This window comes from Pongo abelii, chromosome 10 (assembly GCF_028885655.2).
Source record: "Pongo abelii isolate AG06213 chromosome 10, NHGRI_mPonAbe1-v2.0_pri, whole genome shotgun sequence".
In the NCBI taxonomy this organism is placed as follows: domain Eukaryota; kingdom Metazoa; phylum Chordata; class Mammalia; order Primates; family Hominidae; genus Pongo; species Pongo abelii.
In genome coordinates, this window is record NC_071995.2 from 8,766,930 (window position 1) to 8,793,490 (window position 26,561).

Below are 26,561 nucleotides of genomic sequence, written 5' to 3' on the forward strand. Positions count from 1 at the left end.
TAACTTCTGTGCAGTTGATTCTTTTCTTTTCTTCTTTAGTTAATAGGGAAAGGAAGTTTGGTGATGGAGGGCCAGAAACACCTGAACTCTAAGAAGAAAGGTGAGTGTACATGCCTTTCCTGGAAGCAAACAGGATATTTTTAAATTCCAGAAAACAATTCTTGGCCAGGCACGGTGACTCACGCCTGTAATCCCAGCACTTTGGGAGGCCGAGGCGGGCGGATCACGAGGTCAGGAGATCGAGACCATTCTGGCCAACATGGTGAAACCTGTCTCTACTAAAAATACAAAAAAAATTAGCCGGACGTGGGGGCGGGTGCCTGTAGTCCCAGCTACTCAGGAGGCTGAGGCAGGAGAATGGTGTGAACCCGGGAGGCGGAGCTTGCAGTGAGCCGAGATAGCGCCACTGCACTCCAGCCTGGGCGACAGAGCGAGACTCCGTCTCAAAAAAAAAACAGAAGTAATGGAATTGGAGCACTAACAGTCATCACAGGAGAAGAGAAAAATGAGAACTTGCACCATGGTGCCTGCACTGGCTCAATGAAAAGTGCGCATGGTTAGATGCCGTTGGTAGGTGAACGTGCATTCTGATTTTCCTGTATATTCCCTCTTCTCTTTCAGGACTGAAAGGCTCCTTCTCTCTCTCACTGACCTTCACGTCGAGACTGGCCCCTGATCCCTCTCTGGTGATCTATACCATTTTCCCCAGTGGAGGTGTTGTAGCTGACAAAATTCAGTTCTCAGTCGAGATGTGCTTTGACAATCAGGTAAAATGATAGCAGAGAAGGGTGAAGACAGAAGTTGGGCATAGAGAAAGATCTTGTGTGTGCTGTGGTTGGAGACAAGACAGGTCAGGGAAAGAAGATAATATTGACATTGGATGTTGTATTATATTTATATCTTTAGTGTTTGGGGTTTGTGTTGAAATCCATCTCTCTCCTACTTTTTCTTTTAAAAAGTCATGCTGGCTGAGGTGCAGTGGCTCACTCTTGTAATCCCAGTGCTTTGGGAGGCCAAGGCAGAGGGATTTCTTTAGGTCAAGGGTTCAAGACCAGCCTGGACAACATAGCAAGATCCTGTCTGTACAAAAAAATTTTTAAATTAGCTGGGTGTGCAGCACTTTGGGAGGCCGAGGTTGGTGGATCACCTGATGTCAGGAATTCAAGACCAGCCTGGCTAACATGGTAAAATCCTGTCTCTACTAAAAATACAAAAATTTGCCAAGCATGGTGGCAGGTGCCTGCAATCCCAGCTACTTGGGAGGCTGAGGCAGGAGAATTGCGTGAACCCAGGAGATGGAGGTTGCAGTGAGCTAAGATCACACCATTATACTCCAGCCTGAGTGACAGAGTGAGACTCTATCTCAAAAAAAAAAAAAGAAAAAAAAAAAATTAGCTGGGTGTGGTGATGCACACCTGTAGTCCCAGCTAGTCGGAAGGCTGAAGCAGGAGTATCGCTTGAGCCTAGGAGTTCAAGGCTGCAGAGCGAGACCCTGTCTCTCTCTCTTTCTCTTTTTTTTTTTTTTTTTTGAGACAGAGTTTTGTTCTTGTTGCCCAGGCTGGAGTGCAATGGTGCGATCTTGGCTCACTGCAACCTCTGCCTCCTGGGTTCAAGTGATTCTCTTGCCTCAGAGTGCCGAGTAGCTGGGATTACAGGTGTGCACCACCATGCCTGGCTTTTTTTTTTTTTTTTTTTTGTATTTTTAGTAGAGACGGGGTTTCACCATGTTAGCCAGGCTAGTCTTGAACTCCTGACCTCAGGTCATTCACCTGCCTTGGCCTCCCAAAGTGCTGGGATTACTGGCGTGACCCTGTCTGTATTTAAAAAAAAAGCCATACTGGGAAGCCACATGTTCCATATAGCTATTCCACATGTCCTCTCTACTTTTTGTCTTCTAAACTTTCTCTGTCCTACTGTGCTGCTCACGTTTCCCCCTCTATCATGGCATACAAGTCCTGAAGAGCTAGATTTTACAAAGAAAGGTAAGTACAGAAGTGAAAGAATGGGTTGGATGTCATAGATGGGGCATATTTGCTGATGACCGAAATTATGTTTTTTCCCCTCCTTTCCAGGCTGACCTGATCCCCAAGTTATACTTTTCCCTTCCCCAGGTTTCCCTTGGCTTCTCTCCCTCCCAGCAGCTTCCAGGAGCAGAAGTGGAGCTACAGCTGCAGGCAGCTCCCGGATCCCTGTGTGCACTCCGGGCAGTGGATGCGAGTGTCTTACTGCTTAGGCCAGAGACAGAGCTGAGCAACCGCTCTGTGAGTAACTGTCTGCTGGCAGAGTGGGAGGAGGGAGTTGATGGAGAAGACAATTAAGAGATAGGTTTCAGGCAGGGGAGAGAAAGTCTTAGGGAAATAATATACTGCCATAAGGTGGTAAAAAGGCTGGTGTAAAAATGAAGTTAGAAAGGGTAAGAGGGCTGGGCGCGGTGGCTCACGCCTGTAATCCCAACACTTTGTGAGGCCAAGGCGGGCAGATCACCTGAGGTCGGGAGTTTGAGACCAGCCTGACCAACATGGAGAAACTCTGTCTCTACTAAAAATCCAAAAAAAAAAAAAAAAAAAAAAAAAAATTAACCGGGCGTGGTAGTGCATGCTTGTAATCCTGGGGAAGCTGAGGCAGGAGACTCACTTGAACCCGGGAGGCGGAGGTTGCAGTGAGCTGAGATCGCGTCATTGCCCTCCAGCCTGGGCAAAAAGAGCAAAACTCCATCTCAAAAAAACAAAAACAAAAAAAGAAAGGGTAAGAGAAAGGCATGGTTAGTATGAATGCAGAGACAAGAAAAGAGAATGAGCCTGTAATCCCAGAACTTTAGGAGACTGAGGCGGGCGGATCAGTTCAGGTCTGGGGTTCAAGACCAACCTGACCAACATGGTGAAACCCCGTCTCTACTAAAAATACAAAAATTAGCCGGGTGTGGTGGCCGGCGCCTGTAATCCCAACTACTCAGGAGGCTGAGGCAGGAGAATTGCTTGAACGGGGAGGCAGAGGTTGCAGTGAGCTGAGATTGTCCCACTGCACTCCAACCTGGGTGACAGAGCAAGACTCCATCTCAAAAAAAAAAAAAGAGAAAGAATGAAATAGGGGATAGGATTATGAAAAAATAGGTGAGATAGAGGTTAAAGTTTTAGAAAGTGAGAAAGGGAATTATGACAGAATAAATATAAAAATAATTCTGGAGTAATAAAGAGAAATGACACAGGAGTAGTGAACTGAGCACCAGAATCTGAGAGAAGTTTGTCAGCTGATGTCACTATATCAATGCTTTATTTCCTCTCCCCATCTTGTCCCAGGTCTATAGGATGTTTCCATTCTGGTATGGCCACTACCCCTATCAAGTGGCTGAGTATGATCAGTGTCCAGTGTCTGGCCCATGGGACTTTCCTCAGCCCCTCATTGACCCAGTGCCCCAAGGGCATTCGAGCCAGCATTCCGTCATCTGGAGGCCCTGGTTCTCTGAAGGCACGGACCTTTTCAGCTTTTTCCGGGTAGGTCTTCTTACCCATTTTGTTCTTATGGGAAAGATAGTGGTGGGAAGGGGCAAAGGAAAGATCTTATCTAAGAAAGCAGAGAGACTCATATGGGCACTGATGGGAACAAAATCTTGAAAGAAGCTTCTGACGTGTAAGGTCGCCTCTGTTGGCCCTTATGCTTGAAGAAGATGTCCAATTGCATTGAAGAGAACCACTGTGAGAGAGTATAGACCTAGTCTTCCTCTTTTTGTTGTCCCCAGACACTGATTTTCATGAGATCAATCAGGAGGGAAAATTAGGAAAGGTAGACCAGAGGTCTCTTATCATTATTATAAAAAATAATTTGCACCTATTCTATGAGCAGGATTTGGGATGCTGTGTGACCCAAGTCTGACCAGGAGGTCCCTGAGGTCAGGAACTAGGTCTTGTTCATCTTTGTATTCTCTGTAATGCCTGACCCCTGATACTGCTCATTGTATTTTTGTTGAATTGAGTATGCTGATATGGTCCCTACCCTCAGCACGTTCAGAGTGTAAGTCAAATAATAAGGACACAGTGAATAATATTGGAAGAACCATTAAATGTATGTAATGATGAAATAAGTTTAACTGAAAGCCTTTCATGCTAGCTGGAACAGAAGCCAACCAGTCTCATTGGCTGAGTTTCAGGTAAGAACACCCAGGTTCACCATTAATTCAAAAAGAATGTTTTGTTTCATCTCTTTGATGGTGGAATTCCTGGACAGTAGCCCTTGTAGTTGGGGAAGGGACCACCTTAATACTTATTTCTCTGATGCCTATCAGGACATGGGTCTGAAAATACTGTCCAATGCCAAAATCAAGAAGCCAGTAGATTGCAGTCACAGATCTCCAGAATACAGCACTGCTATGGGTGGTAAGCACCTCTGTGGTCTGTGGATTCTCTGAGATGTTAACAGTCCTGGAACTCTGCAGATTTCCTCTTTGCCTCCTGTTCTTGCACTGAGCCTCCAGCCCGAGAATGCTAATGGGTTGTGGGTCACAGATGGCAGGACAGTTTCCCAAGGGTTCTGTCTCTGGGGAGAGCTTTTGAAGCCTGAAGCTTATGTATCCATTCCCTGGCCAAACCTCCTTGGCTATCACTTGCCTCGATGCCCTTTGTGACTAGTTAGTTCCTCTTTGGTCCTTCCTCCTTGCCTCTGACTGGATGTTCTCTGCTTCCCTCTAAATTTCTTTCTAGTAATCCCTCCATCCCAATTTATGCCACAACAAGAAGTCTCCTATTTCCTAAAGTTTTCGTATTCTCAGTTTCATCAGCAGGTGGTGGTCATCCAGAGGCTTTTGAGTCATCAACTTCTTCACGTCGAGCAGAGGATTCTCAGGTCCGCCAGTACTTCCCGGAGACCTGGCTCTGGGATCTGTTTCCTATTGGGTAAGTGATGACTCAAAAGTACAGTAAAGGACCAGGTGCATGGCTCACGCCTGTAATCCCAGCACTTTGGGAGGCTGAGGAGGGAGGCTCACTTGAGACCAGGAGTTCAAGACCCTCCTGGGCAACATAATGAGCTTCTGTCTCTACAAAAGAAATTTAAAAAAAAAATAGCCAGGTGGTAGTTGTGTCCTACTTGGGAAGCTGAGGTAGAAGGATCACTTGAGTCTGGGAGGTGGAGGCTGCAGTGAAGCAAGATCACATCGCTGCACTCCTGTCTGGGTGACAGAGCAAAACCCTTCTCAAAAACAACAACAACGACAACAACAACAAGCCCAGAAAAATACAGTAAGAGTCTACAATGTAGAGCCTGTAGAAAACTCAGAATCAGACGCATTCCTAATGGATCTAAATCTTAAGCAAAGAAAGCTTGATAGGGTGTGGGAATTTATTTATTTTCCTGAATTCTTTTTTTCTTTCTTTTTTGAGACAGAGTCTTGCTCTGTCACCCAGGCTGGAGTGCAGTGGCACGATTTTGGCTCACTGTAGGCCTCAACCTCCTAGGTTCAAGCGATTCTTGTGCCTCAGCCTCCCAAGTAGCTGGGACTATAGGCGCATGCCACCACACCTGGCTAAGTTTTGTACTTTTAGTAGAGGCAGGGTTTTGCTATGTTGGCCAGGTAGTCTCGAGCTCCTGGCCTCAAGTGATCCGCCCACCTCGGCCTCCCAAAGTGTTGGGATTACAGGTGTGAGCCACCGTGCCTGGCCTACCTGAATTCTTATGCATTCATATACAACCACTCAAAACAAATCCACACAATTCCACACTCACACATTGCAGGCCCTGTGTTCTCACTACAGAACCACACACATTTAAAGGTACATATTGACGTTAATTTTTGCCCACTGCTTGCATGTCCATTTTGACAAGCCCTGAGAACACACATCCTCACAGACTCAGAGGGCACCAGCCTCTCTGTCAGATGTGCTTGCACAGAGATGCCCACCCTGACTCCCCACCATAGTCCCCCTCCTCTGTATGAGTGCAGCCTCACTCACACTGAGACTCACCTGTTCAGTTGCCTCTTTACTTCTCCCCACACAATAACAATAACAATTTTACTTCTGCAGATGAATTTGTAGCTTTTTTTTTTTTTGGACAGGGTCTTGCCCTGTCACCCAGGCTGGAGTGTGGTGGTGCAGTCCTAGCTCACTGCAGCCTCAAATTCCCGGGCTCAAGCAATCCTCCTGCCTCAGCCTCCTAAGTAGCTGGGACTGTAGGCATGCACCACCACACCTGGCTAATTTTTAAATTTTTGGTAGAAATAGGGTCTTGCTCTGTTTCCCAGGCTGGCCTCAAACTGCTGGGCTGAAGCTATCTACTCACCTCAGCCTCTCAAAGAGCTGGGATTACATGTGTGAGCCAGCACACCCCACCGAATTTGTGGCTTAATTCACAAATGTTCTCCTTGCCCCACGCTACCTCTGCCTCATGTTGGTCCTTGTGTTTTCACAGTAACTCGGGGAAGGAGGCGGTCCATGTCACAGTTCCTGACGCCATCACCGAGTGGAAGACGATGAGTTTCTGCACTTCCCAGTCAAGAGGCTTCGGACTGTCACCCACTGTTGGACTAACTGCTTTCAAGCCATTCTTTGTTGACCTGACTCTCCCTTACTCAGTAGTCCGTGGGGAATCCTTTCGTCTTACTGCCACCATCTTCAATTACCTAAAGGACTGCATCAGGGTGAGAGCTGGGGATACAGGAATCAGGTGTCAGCCCTGGAATCACACCTCCCCCATAAGTTTGTCTCTAAATTGGAAGCATCCCAATTTTCCATGGGAAAGAGAGGAGATGTCGGTGTCTTGGCCCCCAGGTTTCCCCAGGCCTCTATGCGCTACCTCCTTTGTTTGTACCCTTTGTCTCTTAAACATCCTCCGTAGGTTCAGACTGACCTGGCTAAATCGCATGAGTACCAGCTAGAATCATGGGCAGATTCTCAGACCTCCAGTTGTCTCTGTGCTGATGAAGCAAAATCCTACCACTGGAACATCACAGCTGTCAAATTGGGTAAGAGAGGGAAGTGGTAGACGGGCGAGGAAAGCCTGCAGCAGAAGACCAGTGACAGCACTCAGTCTTTTCCTCTGCCACATCTGCTTTGCTTCCTCCTCCCTCTTTGTTTTATTTACCTCTATTTTTCTCCCTCCTAAGGCTATTATAAGTCAATACACAAACACTCTTTGATAGGTGACCAAACAAATTTATTCAAACCGGAATATTTTGAGTGTGAAAGGGAGAGCTTTTAATATTTACAGCTGGACAAGAAATACATGGTCATGTAACTAATCAAGGACTTACTATAAGAGTCCCTGGGCCAGGCACTATTCTAACTGCTTTACGTATATTAACTCATTAAATTGATTGATTAATTAATTTTATTTCATTTATTTTTGAGAGGAAGTCTCACTCTGTTGCCCAGGCTGGAGTGCAGTGGTGCAATCTGGGCTTACTGCAACCTCCACCTCCTGGGTTCAAGTGATTCTCCTGCCAAGCCTCCCAAGTAGCTAGGATTACAGTCATGTGCCACCCCACCCAGCTAATTTTTGTATTTTTAGTAGAGGTGGGGTTTTGCCATGTTGGCCAGGCTGGTCTCAAACTCCTGACCTGAGGTGACCTGCCTGCCTCAGCCTCCCAAAATGCTGGGATTACAGGCATAAGCCACTGCGCCTGGCTGTTTATTTTTTTTTTAGAGAGACAAGATCTTACTCTGTCACCTAAGCTGGAGTACAGTGGTGTGGTCATTGCTCACTGCAGCCTCAACCTCCCAGGCTCAAGCGATCCTCTCACCTAGGCCTCCAGAGTAGCTGGAACTATAGGCTTATGCCACCACCATGCCTGGCTAATTCAGTTGGCAGAGAAGGGGTCTTGCTATGTTGCCCAGGCTGCTGTCAAACTCCTGGGTTCAAGTGATTCTCCCGCCTCACCCTCCCAAAGTACTGGGATTACAAGAATGAGTCACCGCACCTTTAACTCGTTTAATCCTTACCCCCAACCCTATGGGATGTCAATCACTCATAGATTAAATCCTTGCAACTCAAAGTTTGATTTTCGTATGTATGAGTTATCTCATGCTGCTTGACAAATTATTGTAAAACTTAAGTGTCTTAAAAGGACAAACATTTATTATCAACCAGATTCTATGGGTCATTAATCTGGGCGCAGCTTAGCTGGGTACCTCTGGCTCAAGGTATCTCATGAGGTTGCAATCAAGCTGTCAGTCAGGGCTGTGGTTTCATCTGAAGACTCGACTAGGAGAGGATTGATTTTTCAAGCTCATCCCAAAGTCTCTGATCCTCACAGGCTGCTAGACTGAAGGACACAGTTCTTGACCTCAGTTTTTGGCTAGGGCCCTCACTCAGTATCTCATAACATGAATCTCTGCTGAGCTGCCACATCACACAATAGCTGTCTTCCCCAGAGCAAGCAGTTTGAGAAAAGGGGTGCTCCCAAGATGGAAGCTGCAGTCTTTTTTGTAACCTAATCCCAGAAGAGTCATTACTTTCGCCCTGTTCTCTTTAACAGAAGCGAGTCACTCAATCCAGCCCACACTCAATGGGATGTAAATATCAGGATGCAGGGATCTCTGAGGGCCCTTAGAGGTTACCTACCACACTGGACTAGCCTCTCTGGCATCACCTGGGAGCTTGTTAGAAATGCAGAATATGGGCCCCACCCCAGGTGTGTGGCAGCAGAATTTTCACTGTTGCAAGATCCCCATTAAAGTTTCAGAAATGCTGATCCAAATAGGAATGGACCTCACTGGTACCTCTGGCAATAGGGCTAATTGTTTCCCTTCTCCTTCTTTCTCTCAGGTCACATTAACTTTACTATTAGTACAAATATTCTGGACAGCAATGAACCGTGTGGGGGCCAGAAGGGGTTTGTTCCCCAAAAGGGCCGGAGTGACACGCTCATCAAGCCAGTTCTCGTCAAAGTGAGTTTTTTTCAGAGGTAGAGATAGCAACCAACCGAGGGATGCTCAGCATCTCGTCTTGTTGTGAGTTAGTCTCTCACAGCAACCGTACTGCCGTCCAACCAGGCAGCTTCAACTTTCTCCTTCCCTGGCCCCTTGAACATTTGCTTAATCCACACCCAAGGCCTGTGAAAGCACCTAAAACCTGGCACATCATAGGCACTCAATGAATGTAGTTTCCCTAATTAAAATGTCTGTCTTCATCAATAGCTGCCTTTTTTGTCCCATCATGAAGCCCATTGTCAATCTTGCCTCTTAGAAGTTGCCTAAATGTGTCTTTGGCTCTAGCGCTTGCACAGAAAGAACTTCACAGAAAGGGCCCATCCTGGGGTTGACACAGAGTTCTTCTGAGCTTCAGTGAGAAGCTCTTCTCTGCAGTTCTGAGGGAAGCCCTGGGGACACAGTGAGGGGACTCCCTTCCCTTTCCTTTAGTGCCATCCCTCCTGACGTTCATCTTTGTTGTTTTTATCTGTGTCTCTCTTCATGCCAGCCTGAGGGAGTCCTGGTGGAGAAGACACACAGCTCATTGCTGTGCCCAAAAGGTGGGTGGACTCAGAGCAGGATTGGTGGTGAGAATTCTCTTAGAGGGCAGGAGATTTTCTTTTCATTTTTTTTTTTTGAGACGGAGTCTCGCTCCGTCGTCCAGGCTGGATTGCAGTGGCACGATCTCAGCTCATTGCAACATCTGCCTCCCGGGTTCAAGTGATTCTACTGCCTCAGTCTCCTCAGTAGCTGGGACTACAGGTGCATGTCACCATGCCCAGGTAATTTTTGTATTTTTAGTAGAGACAGGGTTTCACCATATTGGCCAGGCTGGTCTCGAACTCCTGACCTTGTGAGCCATCCGCCTCGGCCTCCCAAAGTGCTGGGATTACAGGTGTGAGCCAGCACACCTGGCAGCAGGAGATTTTCATAGGCAAAAGGAGGAATGCGCAGGAGAAGAAGGAATAGGAGAGTCTGGGGTGCCATTCCTCATGGGGCTGATTAACTGGGAGGCAGGAGGAAGAAGAGAAAGTGTGCAGCACCATGATGACTCTCTGTGGAATTTATTTTCAGCAAGATCACTATGAATAGTACCCAGTGCTTTCTGCATCCCAGAGAAAGCACCCAGTACAGAAATCCCTGGATTATAGAAAGTTCTTCTACAATTTTGTCTTGAGAACCCCTGCCATTCCCCATCTTCTATTGTGTCACCTTTTTTTCTGCCTCTCACAGGAAAGGTGGCATCTGAATCTGTCTCCCTGGAGCTCCCAATGGACATTGTTCCTGACTCGACCAAGGCTTATGTTTCGGTTCTGGGTAAGCAGTTAGAGATTCTTGGCTCAGAAGGGAAAAGGCGAATGGAGGCTGCAAAGGTGTTGAGTGGGGCGGGACATGCGGACCTATCTGGAGAGTGTGACTAATAACAAGTGACGAAGGAAAAGCAGCGTATTTTATATAGCAGGGAAATACAGTGTGGGCAACAGTACAGATGGGATTAGACTTGTAATCTAGTTAAAAATGGAAAGGAGGCCGGGCACGGTGGCTCACGCCTATAATCCCAGCACTTTGGGAGGCTGAGGTGGGCGGATCACGAGGTCAGGAGAAAGAGACCATCCTAGCTAACACGGTGAAACCCCGTCTCTACTAAAAAAATACAAAAAATTAGCCGAGTATGGTGGCGGGCGCCTATAGTCCTACCTAAATGGGAGGCTGAGGCAGGAGAATGGCGTGAACCCAGGAGGTGGAGGTTGCAGTGAGCCGAGATCGCGCCGCTGCACTCCAGCCTGGGTGACAGAGCGAGACTCTGTCTCAAAAAAAAAAAAAAAAAAAAAAAGGGGAAAGGAGGCCGGGTAGGAAGAAGTTAAGGTCGCTGATGCTTGATACATATTTAGGTTTAGACAGTCTATAAATTGGGTGAAGGGAAGACAAAATATTTGCAGCAACCATTTTTAAAAATGAGGAATTTGGGTATAGTTTAGGGGAGATACAACCATATTTACAATAGGCAGCACACTTACTGTTTTGGGCAAGGGAGGAAGTGGGTTGAAAAGCATGAACTTAGAAATCATATCTAACCTGTCGTTTAATAGCCACGTGACCCTGAACAAGTTAGTGAACAGTTCTGGGCCTTCTTTCCTCTTCTGTAAAACAGTGATAATAACCTACCTCTCAGACTGGTGTAAAGATTAAATGCAATATAAAGTCCCCAGCACAATATCTAGCATGTAGTAGGAGCCGTATGAATGTTAGGCTCTTTCTTTACTCCCTCACCCTCTATTGAGATCCTTTGCAGTCACAATGTCTCGTTTTGTCTATTTTATTCATAAGTCTGACATAGCGCTTATCTTATTGTATTAGAGTTCACTGTCTATATCTATCTTCCACACTGTGTTGGGGGCTCCTGAAGATGAAGGGCCACATCTTTTTCTTTTCTGTTCCTAGTACAGTTCCTGCAACATAGTTGACATTCAGGACACATTTATACATCTGAATTGAGCTAGTTGGCAACAATGCAGATGTTAATGAGTCACTTATGTCAGGCTCACTGGCTTGGGAAGTATATGAAGGGGTCAGTGACAGCTTGGAAAAGAGTGTCAGAACTGTGTTTTAGAGAAACAGTGATTTGGAGGGTGAGGAATGTATATGCAGTGGTAGAGGAACTTAGAGATTGATCCTAAGTGTTATAAGTTTTGTCACATCACTCATCAGCTCAGTGACATGTCTTCTTAAAAGCCCTGAACTCTCTTAGATAGCTTATTTGCCTCTCTGTGTCCTCTAGAACCTCGTACATATCCAGTATGATATTGTAGTACTGTATTAAAATTGTTTATAATGAATAAAAATTGTAATGTGTTGTAATGGTTTTCTCCTCTAAGTTCTTTGAGGGTAGAGACTGAGTTTGATTTACTGTGGTCTTCCCAGGACACATAGTAGGTACTTTTTTTTTTTTTTTTTTTGTATTTTTAGTAGAGACAGGGTTTCTTCATGTTGGTCAGGCTGGTCTCGAACTCCTGACCTCAAGTGATCCACCCTCCTCGGCCTCCCAAAGTGCTGGGATTACAGGCGTGAGCCACCGCGCCTGGCCCATAGTAGGTACTTACTAAATGATAGCTAATATGTGTTTGTTAAGTGAATGATGATAAGTCTTAGACGGTACGTTCTTCTCTGTACCCCCACCTTCTCTCTCTCCTTTTGGATCCCAGGAGACATTATGGGCACAGCCCTGCAGAACCTGGACGGTCTGGTGCAGATGCCCAGTGGCTGTGGCGAGCAGAACATGGTCTTGTTTGCTCCCATCATCTATGTCTTGCAGTACCTGGAGAAGGCAGGGCTGCTGACGGAGGAAATCAGGTCTCGGGCAGTGGGTTTCCTGGAAATAGGTAAGTTGGTTCAGTCTTTCTTTCTTGAACACTCTCCTCCACTAGGCCCTATGACAGATTGGTAAGATACAGGGAATTCCAGCCCCTCAAGTGTCCCATATCCTTGAAAAGCATGGGGGTGTTTTTTGAAGTTGTCACTGTGATCTAAAACCACATTTGGCTTCCCAGGGTACCAGAAGGAGCTGATGTACAAACACAGCAATGGCTCATACAGTGCCTTTGGGGAGCGAGATAGAAATGGAAACACATGGTAATATCACCCAATTCCCAATGAGTTCTGTACTCCAGAGCATAATTCCTGAGCCCTCTGGAACTATTCCACTACCTCTCCCCTTAACCCCATTCCTTCTTGCACTCAGTCTTCTACCTCTTTAATACTGCTTATTTCACCCTCATGGATGGTCAAGTCCCTCGATCCTCTCCCCGAGCTTGTGCCTCCCCTGTTCTTGTCCTCATTGGTGCCCATTAATGCCTCTCTTTTCTAGGCCTGCTATGGCATTTGTTCCCTCAGCTCCCCTTCCGGAAGTATACACCCAAATAAATGAAGAAATGATTGCACCCTCACCTAGAAATTCCTCTTCATGCCATATTTTCCTCTTTACCCATGTAGGCTGACAGCCTTTGTCACAAAATGCTTTGGCCAAGCTCAGAAATTCATCTTCATTGATCCCAAGAACATCCAGGATGCTCTCAAGTGGATGGCAGGAAACCAGCTCCCCAGCGGCTGCTATGCCAACGTGGGAAATCTCCTTCACACAGCTATGAAGGTGCGGATCTGTCCAGGGCCCTGCAGCCGACCACTGTCTCGAAGGACCTCACATCTCTGACCAAGCAGAAGCAAAAGAGCACTGGCCTGGGAATCAGTTTTCTCCTGGTCGTCACTGTTGCTCTGGGTGACCATGATCAAGATGCTTAGCTGGTCTGGGCCTCAGTTTTCATGTCTGTAGAATGAGAATACAGATGAAGGCTGGGTGCGGTGGCTCATGTCTGTAACCCCACACTTTGGGAGGCGGAGGCGGGCAGATCGTTTGGGCCCAGGAGTTTGAGACCACCCTGGGCAACATGGTGAAACCCCATCTCTACAAAACAAATATGAAAAATTAATCAGGCATGTTAGTGCACTCCTGTAGTCCCAGCTACTTGGGTGGTTGAGGTGGGAGGATCACTTGAACCCAGGAGGTCGAGCGTGCAGTGAGCCATGATTGCACCACTGCACCCCAACCTGGGTGACCAAGTGAGACCCTGCCTCGAAAGAAAAAAAAAAAAAAAAAAAGAGAATGTGGACTGGAACATGGTTCTCAAAGCATAGTTCCCAGATCAGGAGCATTGGCATCACCTGGGAACTTGTTGGAAATGTAGATTCTGACTCCCAGCCCACACCTACTAAATGAGAAACTCTGGGAGGGTGGGCCAGAAATTTGTGTTTTAACAGGCCCTCCTGATGATTCTGATACACACTGAAATTTGAGACTACTGGACTAAAAGATCTCTGGGCCTCTTACTATGTCACCAAATCCATCTGGGAAAGCTATTTCCTGTGGTGAGGACTAGTAGGCAGTCCAATGTCTTTTGTAAGAAGTTTACCCTACCGGGCATTGTTCTAGGCACGTGGCTTATTTGATGTTATTTAATGTTTACAACAAATCAACGAGCTAGGTATTGGTATGCCATTATTAATCCCATTTTACAGAGGAAGAAACTAAGACATGGAGACTAAGTAAATTGCCCAAGGTACATGCTAATAAGCGGCAGGACTGAGATTTGAACCACAGCAGTTGCACTCCAGAGGCACTGCTCTCTTCTGTTCACTACATTGTTTGTACCTGTCCCAAGCACAGGGCAAGGCGTAGATCCTGCAGGATAACTTGTTCAATTCAGAACACACTCAGTGCAAGAAAGACTTGTATAAACTTTTGTAGAGAAATCACTTACATTGCTATTCCAGGGCGAAGATTAAAAATCTTGAGTGTTAAAAAAAAAAAAAAACTGTTTATAGGATTCATTAGTCTTCCTCTGCAGGATCTTATTAGTCTCCTCTAAGTTTTCGTCGTCTTCTTCTCTTATACACTGTATGAAATATACCTGGGGGCCAGGTGCAGTGGCTCATGCCTGTAATCCCAGCACTCTGGGAGGCTGAGGTGGGTGGATCATGAGGTCAGGAATTCGAGAACAGCCTGAAACCCCGTGTCTACTAAAATAAAGGACTTGACTAGAGCAAGATCCCAGAGGTATTCTTCCTTCTTTCCTTTTTTTTTTTTTCTTGAGACAAGAGTCTCTCACTCTGTTGTACAGGCTGGAGTGTAGTTGCGCAATCCCAGCTCACTGCAACCTTTACCTCCTGGGTTCAAGTGATCCTCAGCCTTCTGAGCAGCTGGGAATACAGGCATGTGCCACCACACCTGGCTAATTTTTGTAGGTTTTGTAGAGATGGGGTTTTACCGTGTTGCCCAGGCTGGCCTCAAACTCCTGAGCTCAAGTGATCCTCCCCACCGACTTGGCCTCAAGCTGGGATAATAGGCATAAACCACTGTGCCTGACCACAAGCTATTTAATCCTGTTAAGTGTTTGTTTTCTTATTTATAGAAGGAGGATAATAATTTGAGTAGATATTTTAAAAAATTTGCTTAGCTATTTCTGGGAAAGGCGATAAGCAGGGAAGGTCTCACCTCATCTCCACTGGAGAAGGGCTGGGCATTGTGCTGGTTGAGGGGAGCTGCATGTGAGGAGGCTCAGATGCGGTGATGCGGCAGATTCTCTCCTTATTCCTCCCTTCTTTAAACCTCTTATCCTTCCTAACTCCTTCTCTTGGGTTTCTTAAACACCCACTCAGCTGAAGTCCACATGCTGCCTCCTGCAGGCTGTTTAAGGCTGCGCAGTTACTGAAGTCCAGCCTGTTCCCTCTTTGTGTGTCCTGGAGGCTTGGAGCTGCAGAAAGCCTGTGGAAAGAAGAGCTTTCTTTCTTTTTTTTTTTTCTTTTTAAAAATAATTCATCTATTCAGAGGGGAGGCTGTTTTGCAATCTGCACATAATTCTTGCAGCTGATGCCTGCTGCCCTGACTCACTGTCTCCCTGTTTGCCTCTAGGGTGGTGTTGATGATGAGGTCTCCTTGACTGCATATGTCACAGCTGCATTGCTGGAGATGGGAATGGAAATAGATGTAAGTTCTCCCGGCTCCTCCTCTTGATACCCTCCTTCTCATGCCTATTCCTAGAGACATTCACTCACCTTTGTCCCTAGTCACCCTTTTAAGGTCAAGAAGGATAAGATGATTTCCTGATTACTTCCCATTTTTTAAGGAATGCCTTATAGGTTATGGTCTTCATCTTCACTTTTTAGGACCCAATGGTGAGTCAGGGTCTACAGTGTCTCAAGAATTCGGCCACCTCCACCACCAACCTCTACACACAGGCCCTGTTGGCTTACATTTTCTCCCTGGCTGGGGAAATGGACATCAGAAACTTTCTCCTTAAACAGTTAGATCAACAGGCTATCATCTCAGGTATGTTGGTCCTGTTAAGAGTTCTTTGAAATTGTGAACATAAGCTGTGAGTTATCTATAATCTCCCTAGTAACCTCTCTCCCACACATGTACTCTAGGATTCATTTTAGTAACAGTTATTAAGTCATAAAATTATTGTTAGGAGGTTTGTGAGAAACACACGCAGTGCTCAAAGGGCATTTTTATACTTTTTTTTTTCTTTTTTTTTTTTGAGACGGAGTCTCGCTCTGTCGCCCAGGCTGGAGTGCAGTGGCGCGATCTCTGCTCACTGCAAGCTCCGCCTACCGGGTTCACGCCATTCTCCTGCCTCAGCCTCCCAAGTAGCTGGGACTACAGGCGCCCGCCACCACACCCGGCTAATTTTTTGTATTTTTAGTAGAGACAGGGTTTCACCATGTTAGCCAGGATGATCTCGATCTCCTGACCTCGTGATCTGCCCACCTTGGCCTCCCAAAGTGCTGGGATTACAGGTGTGAGCCACCGCACCCGAGTTTCTCTCTTGTTGCCCAGGCTGGAGTACAATGGCAAGATCTCAGCTCACTGCAACCTCTGCCTCCCAGGTTCAAGCAACTCTCCTGCCTCAGCCTCCCGAGTAGATGGGATTACAGGCGTGTGCCATCATGCCCAGCTAATTTTTGTATTTTTAGTAGAGAAGGGGTTTTGCCATGTTGACCAGGCTGGTCTCGAATTCTTGACCTCAGGTGATCCACCCGCTTCGGCCTCCCAAAGTGCTGGGATTACAGGTATGAGCCACCACACCTGGCCACATTTTTATACTTTTAATGTGAAGAGAAACTACATTGAAGAAACTAGTCAGAAAATATATTGGCATTGTGGAGTCACCCTTTTGGAGATCTTTGAAAGCTCTTTGATGTAGGACCACTTTAAATATTTTTTTTAATTTTTATTTTACTTTTTATTTTTTTGAGACGGTGTCTTGCTCTATCGCCCAGGCTGGAGTGCAGTGATGCAATCTTGGCTCACTGCAACCTCTGCCTCCCGGGTTCAAGCAGTTCTCCTGCCTCAGCCTCCCAAGTAGCTGGGATTAGAGGTGCCTGCCACCACACTGGCTAATTTTTGTACTTTTAGTAGAGAGGGGGTTTCACCATGTTGGCCAGGCTGGTCTCAGAATCCTGACCTCGAGTGATCCGCCCCTCTTGGCCTCCCAAAGTGCTGAATTACAAGCGTGAGCCATTGCACCTGGCCTGGACCACTTTAAATATATTTAGAATACTATTTGAAGTATGACAGATCTTGTAAATAAAATATTAATGCATTTCATTTATCTGGCTGTGTATTTAAAATTATTCTTCCAGGCAGAAGTGCAGTCTCAGCCTTCATTTATATGCGCGTCATGGCTGAACTGTCCTCTCACAGGGGGTCAGGTAGCTTTTTCTCTTGTGTCTAAGCAACTCCAGTCATGAAATGTGTGTCTGAGACAATGGGTTAAATACACCTGTTCCACCGTATATTGAATTATTGTGATGATCTCTTTTCCATTATCTTGTATTGCAAGCTCACATGTTTCCTGTTACGTTCTTCCAATTAGATTGCCCTTCTATGGTTACTTATTATCTCTAAAATTCTGTTTAATTAGTCTTCTAACTTACAGTCCTCTCATTTGTTATTTTATTTTTTCTTCAAGTTATCCATTATCTGTCATCTTGGCTGTCACAGAGGTTTCTTTTGGTCTCATTCTATTGGACTGCCTTCTAAGCATGTTTCATATAGTTGGCCTCATTAGCATGTCTTCATGGTTTCTCAGAATTCTTACATATACTCTGCCATTTTTATTCTACTTCAAATGTTAAATCTTTTTTTTTTTTTTTTTTTTGAGACTGGGTTTCACTCTTGTTTTGTTGCCCAGGCTGGAGTGCATTGGCATGATCTCAGTTCACCGCAACCTCCGCCTCCCGGGTTCAAATGATTCTCCCGCCTCAGCCTCCCAAGTAGCTGGGATTACAGGCATGTGCCACCACACCTGGCTAATTTTGTATTTTTAGTAGAGTTGGGGTTTCTCCATGTTGGTCAGGCTGGTCTCGAACTCCCGACCTCAGGTGATCCACCCGCCTCGGCCTCCCAAAGTGCTGGATTACAGGTGTGAGCCACCGCACCTGGCCTAAATCTTTGATTAAATGAAATAAATGCTGAAAAATTCATAAAACTGTAAGCAAACAAAAATTGCCCCCAAACACAGAGATTCTTATAAGAAGCTTCTATTTACCTATTTCCGTGAGCATCAAAACTGATAAATTAACAAGGGTGGTTTTCATGTAATTGCTGGAGGCAGGAATATTTATTGATGCTTCTAGCTTTACACACAGGCGCACACATGCATCCTTGCATTTGCATCAAGGTCAATTAATCAGCTAAATCGAAGAAATTTTTTTCTACTCTGTTTAATTCTCAGTTGGTGCTTACTCTGCTCTAAGATGCTGCATTTACAAAGTGAATGTGGGAAAGCCAGTTCCTTCTAAGGACATCCTAGTTATGTTTCTTTTTCCATAGGAGAATCCATTCACTGGAGCCAGAAACCTACTCCATCATCGAATGCCAGCCCTTGGTCTGAGCCTGCGGCTGTAGATGTGGAACTCACAGCATATGCGTTGTTGGCCCAGCTTACCAAGCCCAGCCTGACTCAAAAGGAGATAGCCAAGGCCACTAGCATAGTGGCTTGGTTGTCCAAGCAACGCAATGCATATGGGGGCTTCTCTTCTACTCAGGTAAACAGCCTGTTCTCCCACTGCCATTTATCAGGTAGAATTAGATCTTGTGTGGAGATAGAGGAAAACATATTGTCCTTGCCTTCTCAGTCCAGGATCTTAGAAAGAGGAAAAGCCTGTGAACAATATATAGAAGTATTCATAAAATGGGTTATATAAGCACATTAATAGTACCAGATGTATTTAATTTTCTTTTTTTTGTTGTTGAATGTGAAACGTTGGGGCCGGGCGTCGTGGCTCACACCTGTCATCGCAGCACTTTGGGAGGCCGAGGCAGGCGGATCACCTGAGGTCAGGAGTTCGAGACCAGCCTGGCCAACGTGATGAAACCCCATCTCTACTAAAAATACAAAAATTAGCCAGGTGTGATGGCAGGTGCCTGTAATCCCAGCTACTCAGGAGGCTGAGACAGGAGAATCGCTTGAACCCAGGAGGCAGAGGTTGCAGTGAGCTGAGATGCCATTGCACTCCAGCCTGGGTGACAAGAGTGAAACTCTGTCTCCAAAAAAAAAAAAAAAGAAACATCATGAGGTCCATGTTTTACATGCAAGTAGGATATATATAATTATGGCTAAATGTACATATTAATAAACTAGGAAGACCATTATGGGGTCTGTAAAGATAACACCAAGATTCATGGGCACATCTCCCTCTTCTGCTATTGCAGGTATTAGAAAGCTAATAAGATATAGTCTGTACTCTAAAAAATGTACAGTCTAGAAGAAAAGCGAGGACAAAGTCTATGTATTACAAAGAGGATCTGGTTTATAATATAAGAAACATGCAAAAGATACAAAATATTGAATTTCAAAAGGGAGAGAAAGCTCATATCAGCTTGAGGGATAAGGAAAGTCTTAGCCCACACAGTGGCTCACGCCTATAATCCCAACACTTTGGCAGCCTGAGGCGGATGGATCACTGGAGGTCAGGAGTTCAAGACCAGCCTGGTCAACATGGTAAAACCCCATCTCTACTAAAAATACAAAAATTGGCTGGATGTGGTGACATGCTCCTGTAGTCCGAGCTACTCAGTAGGCTGAGGCAGAAGAATTGCTTGAACCCAGAAGGCAGAGGTTGCGGTGAGGTGAGATTGCACCACTGCACTCCAGCCTGAGTGACAAAGCAGCACTCTGTGTCAACAACAACAATAAACAAAAGCAAACAAAAACAACAAACAACAAAAATTTTTTAGGCTGGGCACAGCGGCTCATGCCTGTAATCCCAGCACTTTGGGAGGCGGAGGCAGGCGGATCACCTGAGGTCGGGAGTTCGAGACCAGCCTGACCAACATGGAGAAACCCCATCTCTACTAAAAATACAAAATTAGCCAGGCATGGTGGCGGGTGCCTGTAATCCCAGCTACCTGGGAGGCTGAGGCAGGAGAATCACTTGAACCTGGGAGGCGGAGGTTGTGGTGAGCTGAGATGGTGCCATTACACTCCAGCCTGGGCAACAAGAGTTAAAACTCCGTCTCAACAACAACAACACAACAGCAACAACAAAAATTTTAACTTTGTTTCAGAAAGATTAATCAGCCACTTGGTGTGTGAGATAATTTAGAGGGGAGAAGCATTGGACTTGAAGAGATCAGGAGACTGTTTCCTCTATCTAGGTTGGGGTAAGGGGAAATTGGGAAATTGAATGAGTGATGTGGCAGTAGGGGAAAAAAAGAGGTAGAATTGTATGATAAACTCAAATCATAAAAAATTATTTTAGATTATAATGAAGAGATTAGTCATTATTTATTCTGCAGGTCCAAGTCACTTTGATAAGGCTACAGAAATAACTGAGAAAATACATTTCTTGTTCTTATGAATATTATATTCTGATTTGTTGAAATTAGCCAATTTCACTGAAGATATAACATGTAAATCAGACCTGAAAGAATGAACATCTTTTAATAGATTGCATGTTTGGTAAAAATGTTAAAAGCACTAAGTTTAAATATGGTAATGATCTAATTCAAACTTAAAAAAATTATATGGTACTATGCCTCCCTGTTTCAGGGAAATTCTTGGCCAAAGATCAGGAAATACTCCTTTCTTCTTGCTTGGTCCTAAATAATTATAATATATAATAATATTTTTGGAAAGCAGTGGGTGAAATGTTTACAACTCTCAGTGACAGGTATCTGTCAGAATCATTTTTCAATAAAATCCTTGGCTATCAGAAGAAGTCATATATCACATATTACCCACACTGGTTTTTCAGCTGATGGTGAGGTCCCTTTCTTTGAATTGTCTCCATATGTTCAAGCAGTAAAAAACCTCCCTGGCTCCAGTCCACAAAGGGTAAACAAAAATTGTTTGTAGATGGTCAAGCTGCACAGATAGAACTTCTTCACGGCGTCACCAGGGTGGGTAACCGGTCTTCATGTTTTGTAGGACAGTGATAATGTCAAAATAAGAATGTCTTTTTCATTTGTGAGATGAAGAAACGGGGTTTTTTTTTTGTAATAGATATTTTACACAGTGTCAAGCATATAGAAACTTTCATAACACAGAGTGAGATATAACAATTTTGTTGAACACTTCATTCATTTTTCTTTCCCCTTGTGATTTATATGAATTATGTTTTCAGAATGAAACAGTTCAAATGTCACCGTACCATGCTCACTTAGTGACAGGATTTCTGTCTCATTCCCAGAGAAATAAAAGATTGTCACATGGTATAATGGCTAAGAAGCCAGCCTGCAGGGAAGGACTTTCCTAGGGTCCCTTATACTCCTTCCAATTGTGATGTAGAAGATCATTACACAGTTAAATGACTTCATAGACTGCAATTTCTAGGGCTATCAAGTTACTACTGTTTCCTCCCGAAATAAGGAAGCTGTAAAACATATACTGAACAATTATCCACCTGCTTCTAGCAATAACTCATTCTGAAGCTGTTGATTTCTGAACATGAATTGATTAGGTTAACCAAGTAATCTGTGCGTGTTCGGTAGTACCTTGTTGTTGGTGATTTTCTATAAAAGCATGCTACTGGCTGGGTGTGGTGGCTCACGCCTGTCATCCCAGCATTTTGGGAGGCCAAGGCAGCCGGACCACCTGAGGTTGGGAGTTCCAGACTAGCCTGACTAACATGGAGAAACCCCGTCTCTACTAAAAATACAAAATTAGCCAGATGTGGTGGCGCATGCCTGTAATCCCAGCTACTTGGGAGGCTGAGGGAGGAGAATCACTTGAACCCGGGAGGCGGAGATTGCAGTGAGCCGAAATCGTGCCATTGCACTCCAGCCTGGGCAACAAAAGCAAAACTCCGTGTAAAAAAAAAAAGCAAGCTACTATGATTTCTAGGTCAGCTTCTCCAGAGGAGGTGGGTATACTTCTCTAAATACTTAGAGAAGGCATCATCCAGGCCAACTAACAACAACCAGATGTGTGGGTTATAGAGTTGTTCAAGGTTAATTCCAATGGCTCACAAAATGGTAAGTATACGTTTTGTTGTTTCCCTCAGGATACTGTAGTTGCTCTCCAAGCTCTTGCCAAATATGCCACTACCGCCTACAGGCCATCTGAGGAGATCAACCTGGTTGTAAAATCCACTGAGAATTTCCAGCGCACATTCAACATACAGTCGGTCAACAGATTGGTATTTCAGAAGGAGACTCTGCCCAATGTCCCTGGAATGTACACATTGGAGGCCTCAGGCCAGGGCTGTGTCTATGTGCAGGTAAAGAGAGATCCATGAGAATGAGTGGACATTGGGAAGGAGAGTCTGAGGGCATCTTCCCCTTAGGCCTTCTCTCTCTCTCTTTCTCACTTGTAAGAAAAGTAGTGTGAACTGTACAATCTTTAAAGTTCTTTCCAACTCTGATTTGGCTATCTATCTCTTCCTACCAGACGGTGTTGAGATACAATATTCTCCCTCCTAAAAATATGACGACCTTTAGTCTTAGTGTGGAAATAGGAAAAGATAGATGTGAGCAACCAACTTCACCTCGATCCTTGACTCTCACTATTCACACCAGGTGATTAAAGCTGGGGTGCTGGTGGCCGGCAGAGCACCTGGTCATAGGAGCTGAGTTGGGACACTTGCGTGTGTGTGTGTACGTGTGTGTGTGTATGTGTGTGTGTACTTCTGTGTATGTGTGTATATGTGTGTGTGTATGTGTATGTGTGTGTGTACGTGTGTGTGTATGTGTGTATGTGTGTTGGGGATGCAGAGTGCACTGAAGTAATAGGGTCACATGTGTTTTCTTCTTCCTGCTCTCAGTTATGTGGGGAGCCGTAGCTCTTCCAATATGGCTATTGTGGAAGTGAAGATGCTATCTGGGTTCAGTCCCGTGGAGGGCACCAATCAGTTAGTAAGTTACTTCTGTTTTCTTCATTTATCTAGCTGTGAGGGGACCTAACATTATAATTAAAAAAACTGGTAAAATGGGCATCATGGTATGTGTGTGTATATACACACACACACACACACACAGCATGTATATACATACATACATATATATGTATATGTATGTACACTTGTAAGAAAAGTAGTTTTCATATATATATATGGCATCCATATACACAGTATGTGATTATATATATATGTGTGTATACATATGTAGGTATATATACATGTATATATGTGCATATATGTATATATGTGTGTGTATATATGTATACACATACAAACTCATGATTGGATTATTTAAATGGGCTGCAAGGTTGTAGCAGATACAGGACATGCAACTTGTAATAGTCTTGGTTCCCTTTTCCCACCTTTTCCACAGTATATATTGTTTCCTTGATCATGGCAGAGCTTTGGAAGACTACCCCAGGGGATAGGGAAGTCTCTGGCTCTTAGTCTCTTTTTTTTCCTCCCTCTCTTATTCAGCTTCTCCAGCAACCCCTGGTGAAGAAGGTTGAATTTGGCACTGACACACTTAACATTTACTTGGATGAGGTAGGTATCCAGGAACTAGATCAGAGAGCTGGATTGCTTATGGATCTGCATGACTTCCCCTCTAATCTGTATATACCGGTGTCACACACATGGGGATGAGGGGCCTGGGAGTGAGTCCACACCATGCCATGAGTTCTGCCTCCATGCTGGCATACTGTAAAATACCCCATTGTGCCTCTAGAGGAGCCCTGTCCAACAGACCTACCATGTGAGCCATTTACGACATTTGAAGATTTCTGGTAGACACATTTAAAAAGTATAGAAACAGATGAAATTAAGTTTAACGGTATATTTTATGCAAGCTTATACACCCCAAATATTTCCATTTTACCATACAATTAATATACAGAAGTATTAGTGAGATATCTACATTCTTTTTTTTTTTTCTGTACCACATCTTTGAAATCCGGTATGTACTTTACACTGTCAGCGCATCTCAATTCTGACTGACCTCATTTCAAGTGCTCAATAGCCACAAGTGACATTGCAACTCTAGAGTATGTTATAGTGGTTAATAGCAGAAGCTCTGAAGCCAGACTGCCTGGGCTGTGATCTTGGTTCTAGCACTGGCTGTGTAACTGGACAAGTTGTTGAAAGTTAGCTGTAAAATGTGTGTGGGTAGGGGTCAAAATAGTTGTCTCTTAGAGTTATAGAAAAAGCTAAATTATTTAAGACATATAAAAATATTTAGAACTGTACCTGGTATAGAGTAAGCCCTCATTACTCTATAGCTATTCGTATCATTTTAACATAATGTTAATAGTACTTAATGTTAATCAGACATTGTATGTAACCTTTCATTTTAACAAAACAAGAAGTTCTCAAGGACTAACTGTTCTAAAGATTGTTACAATGCTCCTTTTCATGATATTCCACTCCACACAAGGAGCAAAGTTATCCTTATTGTATATAACCAACAGACAAGAATATCCCAAATCAAAAGATACTGTTGCTAGTAACACCCATTTCCAACCCCTGCCCACCCACCAACCCGATCATCTAACTGTGTTTCCTGTCTTCCAGGGAGCCAGGGTTTTGTTATGTTGTGTGAGCCGTGTATAGTTTCTTTTTTTCTTTTTTTCTTTTTGAGATGGAGTCTCACTCTGTCACCCAGGCTGGAGTGCAGTGGCACAATCTCAGCTCACTGTAAGCTCCACCTCCCGGGTTCATGCCATTCTCCTGCCTCAGCCTCCCGAGTAACTGGAACCACATGCGCCCGCCACCACGCCCGGCTAATTTTTTGTATTTTTAGTAGAGACAGGGTTTCACCGTGTTAGCCACGATGGTCTCGATCTCCTGACCTCGTGATCCACCCACCTCTGCCTCCCAAAGTTTTAGGATTACAGGCATGAGCCACCGCACCCAGCCAAGCTGTGTATAGTTTCTTTTGAGACAGCTCCGGTTAGCTTATCTGGCACTACCCTGTAATCATGATGTTGCTGTTTAAAACTTTGCCAAGTTTATGATGCTTTCATACATGACTTATTCAAGTCTTAGAGCCACCCTCCTTAGACATAAGGAGACTGAGAGCTGGAGAGAGAGAGTGGGTTGTCCAAGTCATACCATCTGTCAGTGTCTAGGGTGGGAGCAGAACCTGGGGAGTCTGATTTCCATGACACCATGCCTGAGACTGCAATGAACTGCTCCTCAGTGTGTCCTGCCAAATCTGCCAGTTGGCTTCTAATTTGAGTTATCAGGCCTAATGATCTAAAAGCCAGTGCTAATCATTGTATCTGTGGTTATTTCCTTTTTTCTGTGTGTCTTCTCCCTTGTGTTCTTGATCAATTTCACCAGAGGATGACCTTATTCGCATATATAGTCTTCCTTATTTTTTAATGAACTTATACTATAAATGTCCCTCTAGGTACATGCCATCCCTATCCCACAATCTCAGACAAGCAGTGTTTTCATTGTCATTCAGTTCTAACTATTTCTTAATTTGTTGGGAAACACATGGAATTTTTAAAGCCATCCTTTTGTTCCTGATGTCTAATTTTGTTGCATTATGGTCTGAGAAGACAGTCTTCATGATGCTGATTGCCTGGCATCTGCTGAAGTTTCTTCCATGACCTAATCCATGATCTGTTTTTGCAAGTGTTCAGTGTGCACTCCAAAAGAACATCTATTTCTTTTCTCTTGGGTCTGGATTCTGATCTAGAAGTCTGAGATCATTATTTCTGTTGTTCATGTGTTTGATAACTCTGCTTATTTTTCTGCTTAACAATTTCTGAAAAGCATGTGTTAAAATATCTAATTATGATGGTTTTTGTTTGTTTGTTTAGTATTTTTTTGGTAGAGACAGCGTTTCACCATGTTGGCCAGGCTGGTCTTGAACTTCTGACCTCAAGTGATCTGTCTGCCTAGGCCTCCCAAAGTGCTGGAGTTATAGGTGTGAGCCACCGCACCCAGCCTCTAATTATGATATTTGATTTATCCATTTATCCATACATTTCTGCCAATTGTTTCCTGATATATTTGAGACTACACAATTAGATATATATGTTATGAACGTATCTTCTTATTAAATTTTCCTTATATTAGTACATACTATCCTTTCCCCATTACTATATATGTGTGTATATTTATATCATATACTTTTGCCTTAGATTCTTACACCCCCCCACTGCCACACACACACACATTTTTTTCCCTTGCTTTAGATGCCATTTAGTCAGGTATTAAAACTGCTACCCAGTCGGGCACGGTGGCTCACGCCTGTAATCCCAGCACTTTGGGAGGCTGAGACAGGTGGATCACGAGGTCAGGAGATCAAGACCATCCTGGCTAACATGGTGAAACCCCGTCTGTACTAAAAGTACAAAAAATTAGCCAGGCGTGGTGATGGGCGCCTATAGTCCCAGCTACTCAGGAGGCTGAGACAGGAGAATGGCGTGAACCCGGGAGGCGGAGCTTGCAGTGAGCCGAGATCTCGCCACTGCACTCCAGCCTGAGCAACGGTGCAAGACTCCGTCTCAAAAAAAAAAAAAAAAAAAACAAACCTGCTACCCCAGCTTTCTTTTGGTTCATATTAGTCATTTGCTTTAATTCATTATGGTGACCAAATGATAGAAAAGAACAGTGGTTCTAAAAATTCTTCGTTTCAGGGTCCCTTTATACTCTTAATTTACTGAGGACCTCAAACAGCTTTCGGTGAAGTGGGTT

General features: G+C 44.5%; 1 protein-coding gene and 1 long non-coding RNA gene across 8 annotated transcripts in view; one reads left to right on the top strand and one right to left on the bottom strand.

Moving 5' to 3' along the window:
* A2ML1 (alpha-2-macroglobulin like 1) overlaps positions 1 to 26,561 on the top strand; it is a 96,437-nt gene that overhangs the window by 54,494 nt on the left and 15,382 nt on the right. For 6 of the 7 annotated variants that reach the window (XR_008511810.2, XM_054526774.2, XM_054526778.2 and 3 more), the window contains 21 exons: positions 40 to 100; positions 622 to 767; positions 2,112 to 2,261; positions 3,297 to 3,491; positions 4,280 to 4,370; positions 4,763 to 4,886; positions 6,400 to 6,628; positions 6,826 to 6,952; positions 8,755 to 8,876; positions 9,406 to 9,457; positions 10,131 to 10,214; positions 12,101 to 12,277; positions 12,446 to 12,527; positions 12,888 to 13,044; positions 15,361 to 15,435; positions 15,615 to 15,777; positions 18,286 to 18,500; positions 21,960 to 22,175; positions 22,346 to 22,473; positions 22,719 to 22,809; positions 23,331 to 23,399. Coding sequence is in view for 5 of the 7 variants with exons in the window: in XM_054526774.2 (XP_054382749.1) it covers positions 40 to 100; positions 622 to 767; positions 2,112 to 2,261; positions 3,297 to 3,491; positions 4,280 to 4,370; positions 4,763 to 4,886; positions 6,400 to 6,628; positions 6,826 to 6,952; positions 8,755 to 8,876; positions 9,406 to 9,457; positions 10,131 to 10,214; positions 12,101 to 12,277; positions 12,446 to 12,527; positions 12,888 to 13,044; positions 15,361 to 15,435; positions 15,615 to 15,777; positions 18,286 to 18,500; positions 21,960 to 22,175; positions 22,346 to 22,473; positions 22,719 to 22,809; positions 23,331 to 23,399 (2,754 nt within the window). In the remaining 2 variants the exon portion in view is untranslated. Of the gene's footprint in view, positions 1 to 39; positions 101 to 621; positions 768 to 2,111; positions 2,262 to 3,296; positions 3,492 to 4,279; positions 4,371 to 4,762; positions 4,887 to 6,399; positions 6,629 to 6,825; positions 6,953 to 8,754; positions 8,877 to 9,405; positions 9,458 to 10,130; positions 10,215 to 12,100; positions 12,278 to 12,445; positions 12,528 to 12,887; positions 13,045 to 15,360; positions 15,436 to 15,614; positions 15,778 to 18,285; positions 18,501 to 21,959; positions 22,176 to 22,345; positions 22,474 to 22,718; positions 22,810 to 23,330; positions 23,400 to 26,561 lie in introns of those variants that run through there. The other variant, XR_010135712.1, reaches the window with a different exon arrangement.
* The window catches only part of LOC129049046 (uncharacterized), a 64,598-nt gene continuing 49,849 nt past the window's right edge, over positions 11,813 to 26,561 (bottom strand). The window contains exons 3-5 of the long non-coding RNA XR_008511812.2: positions 14,944 to 15,213; positions 12,843 to 13,218; positions 11,813 to 12,267 (exon numbers count right to left, since the gene is read on the bottom strand). This is a non-coding gene — a long non-coding RNA (uncharacterized LOC129049046). The remainder of the gene's footprint in view (positions 12,268 to 12,842; positions 13,219 to 14,943; positions 15,214 to 26,561) is intronic.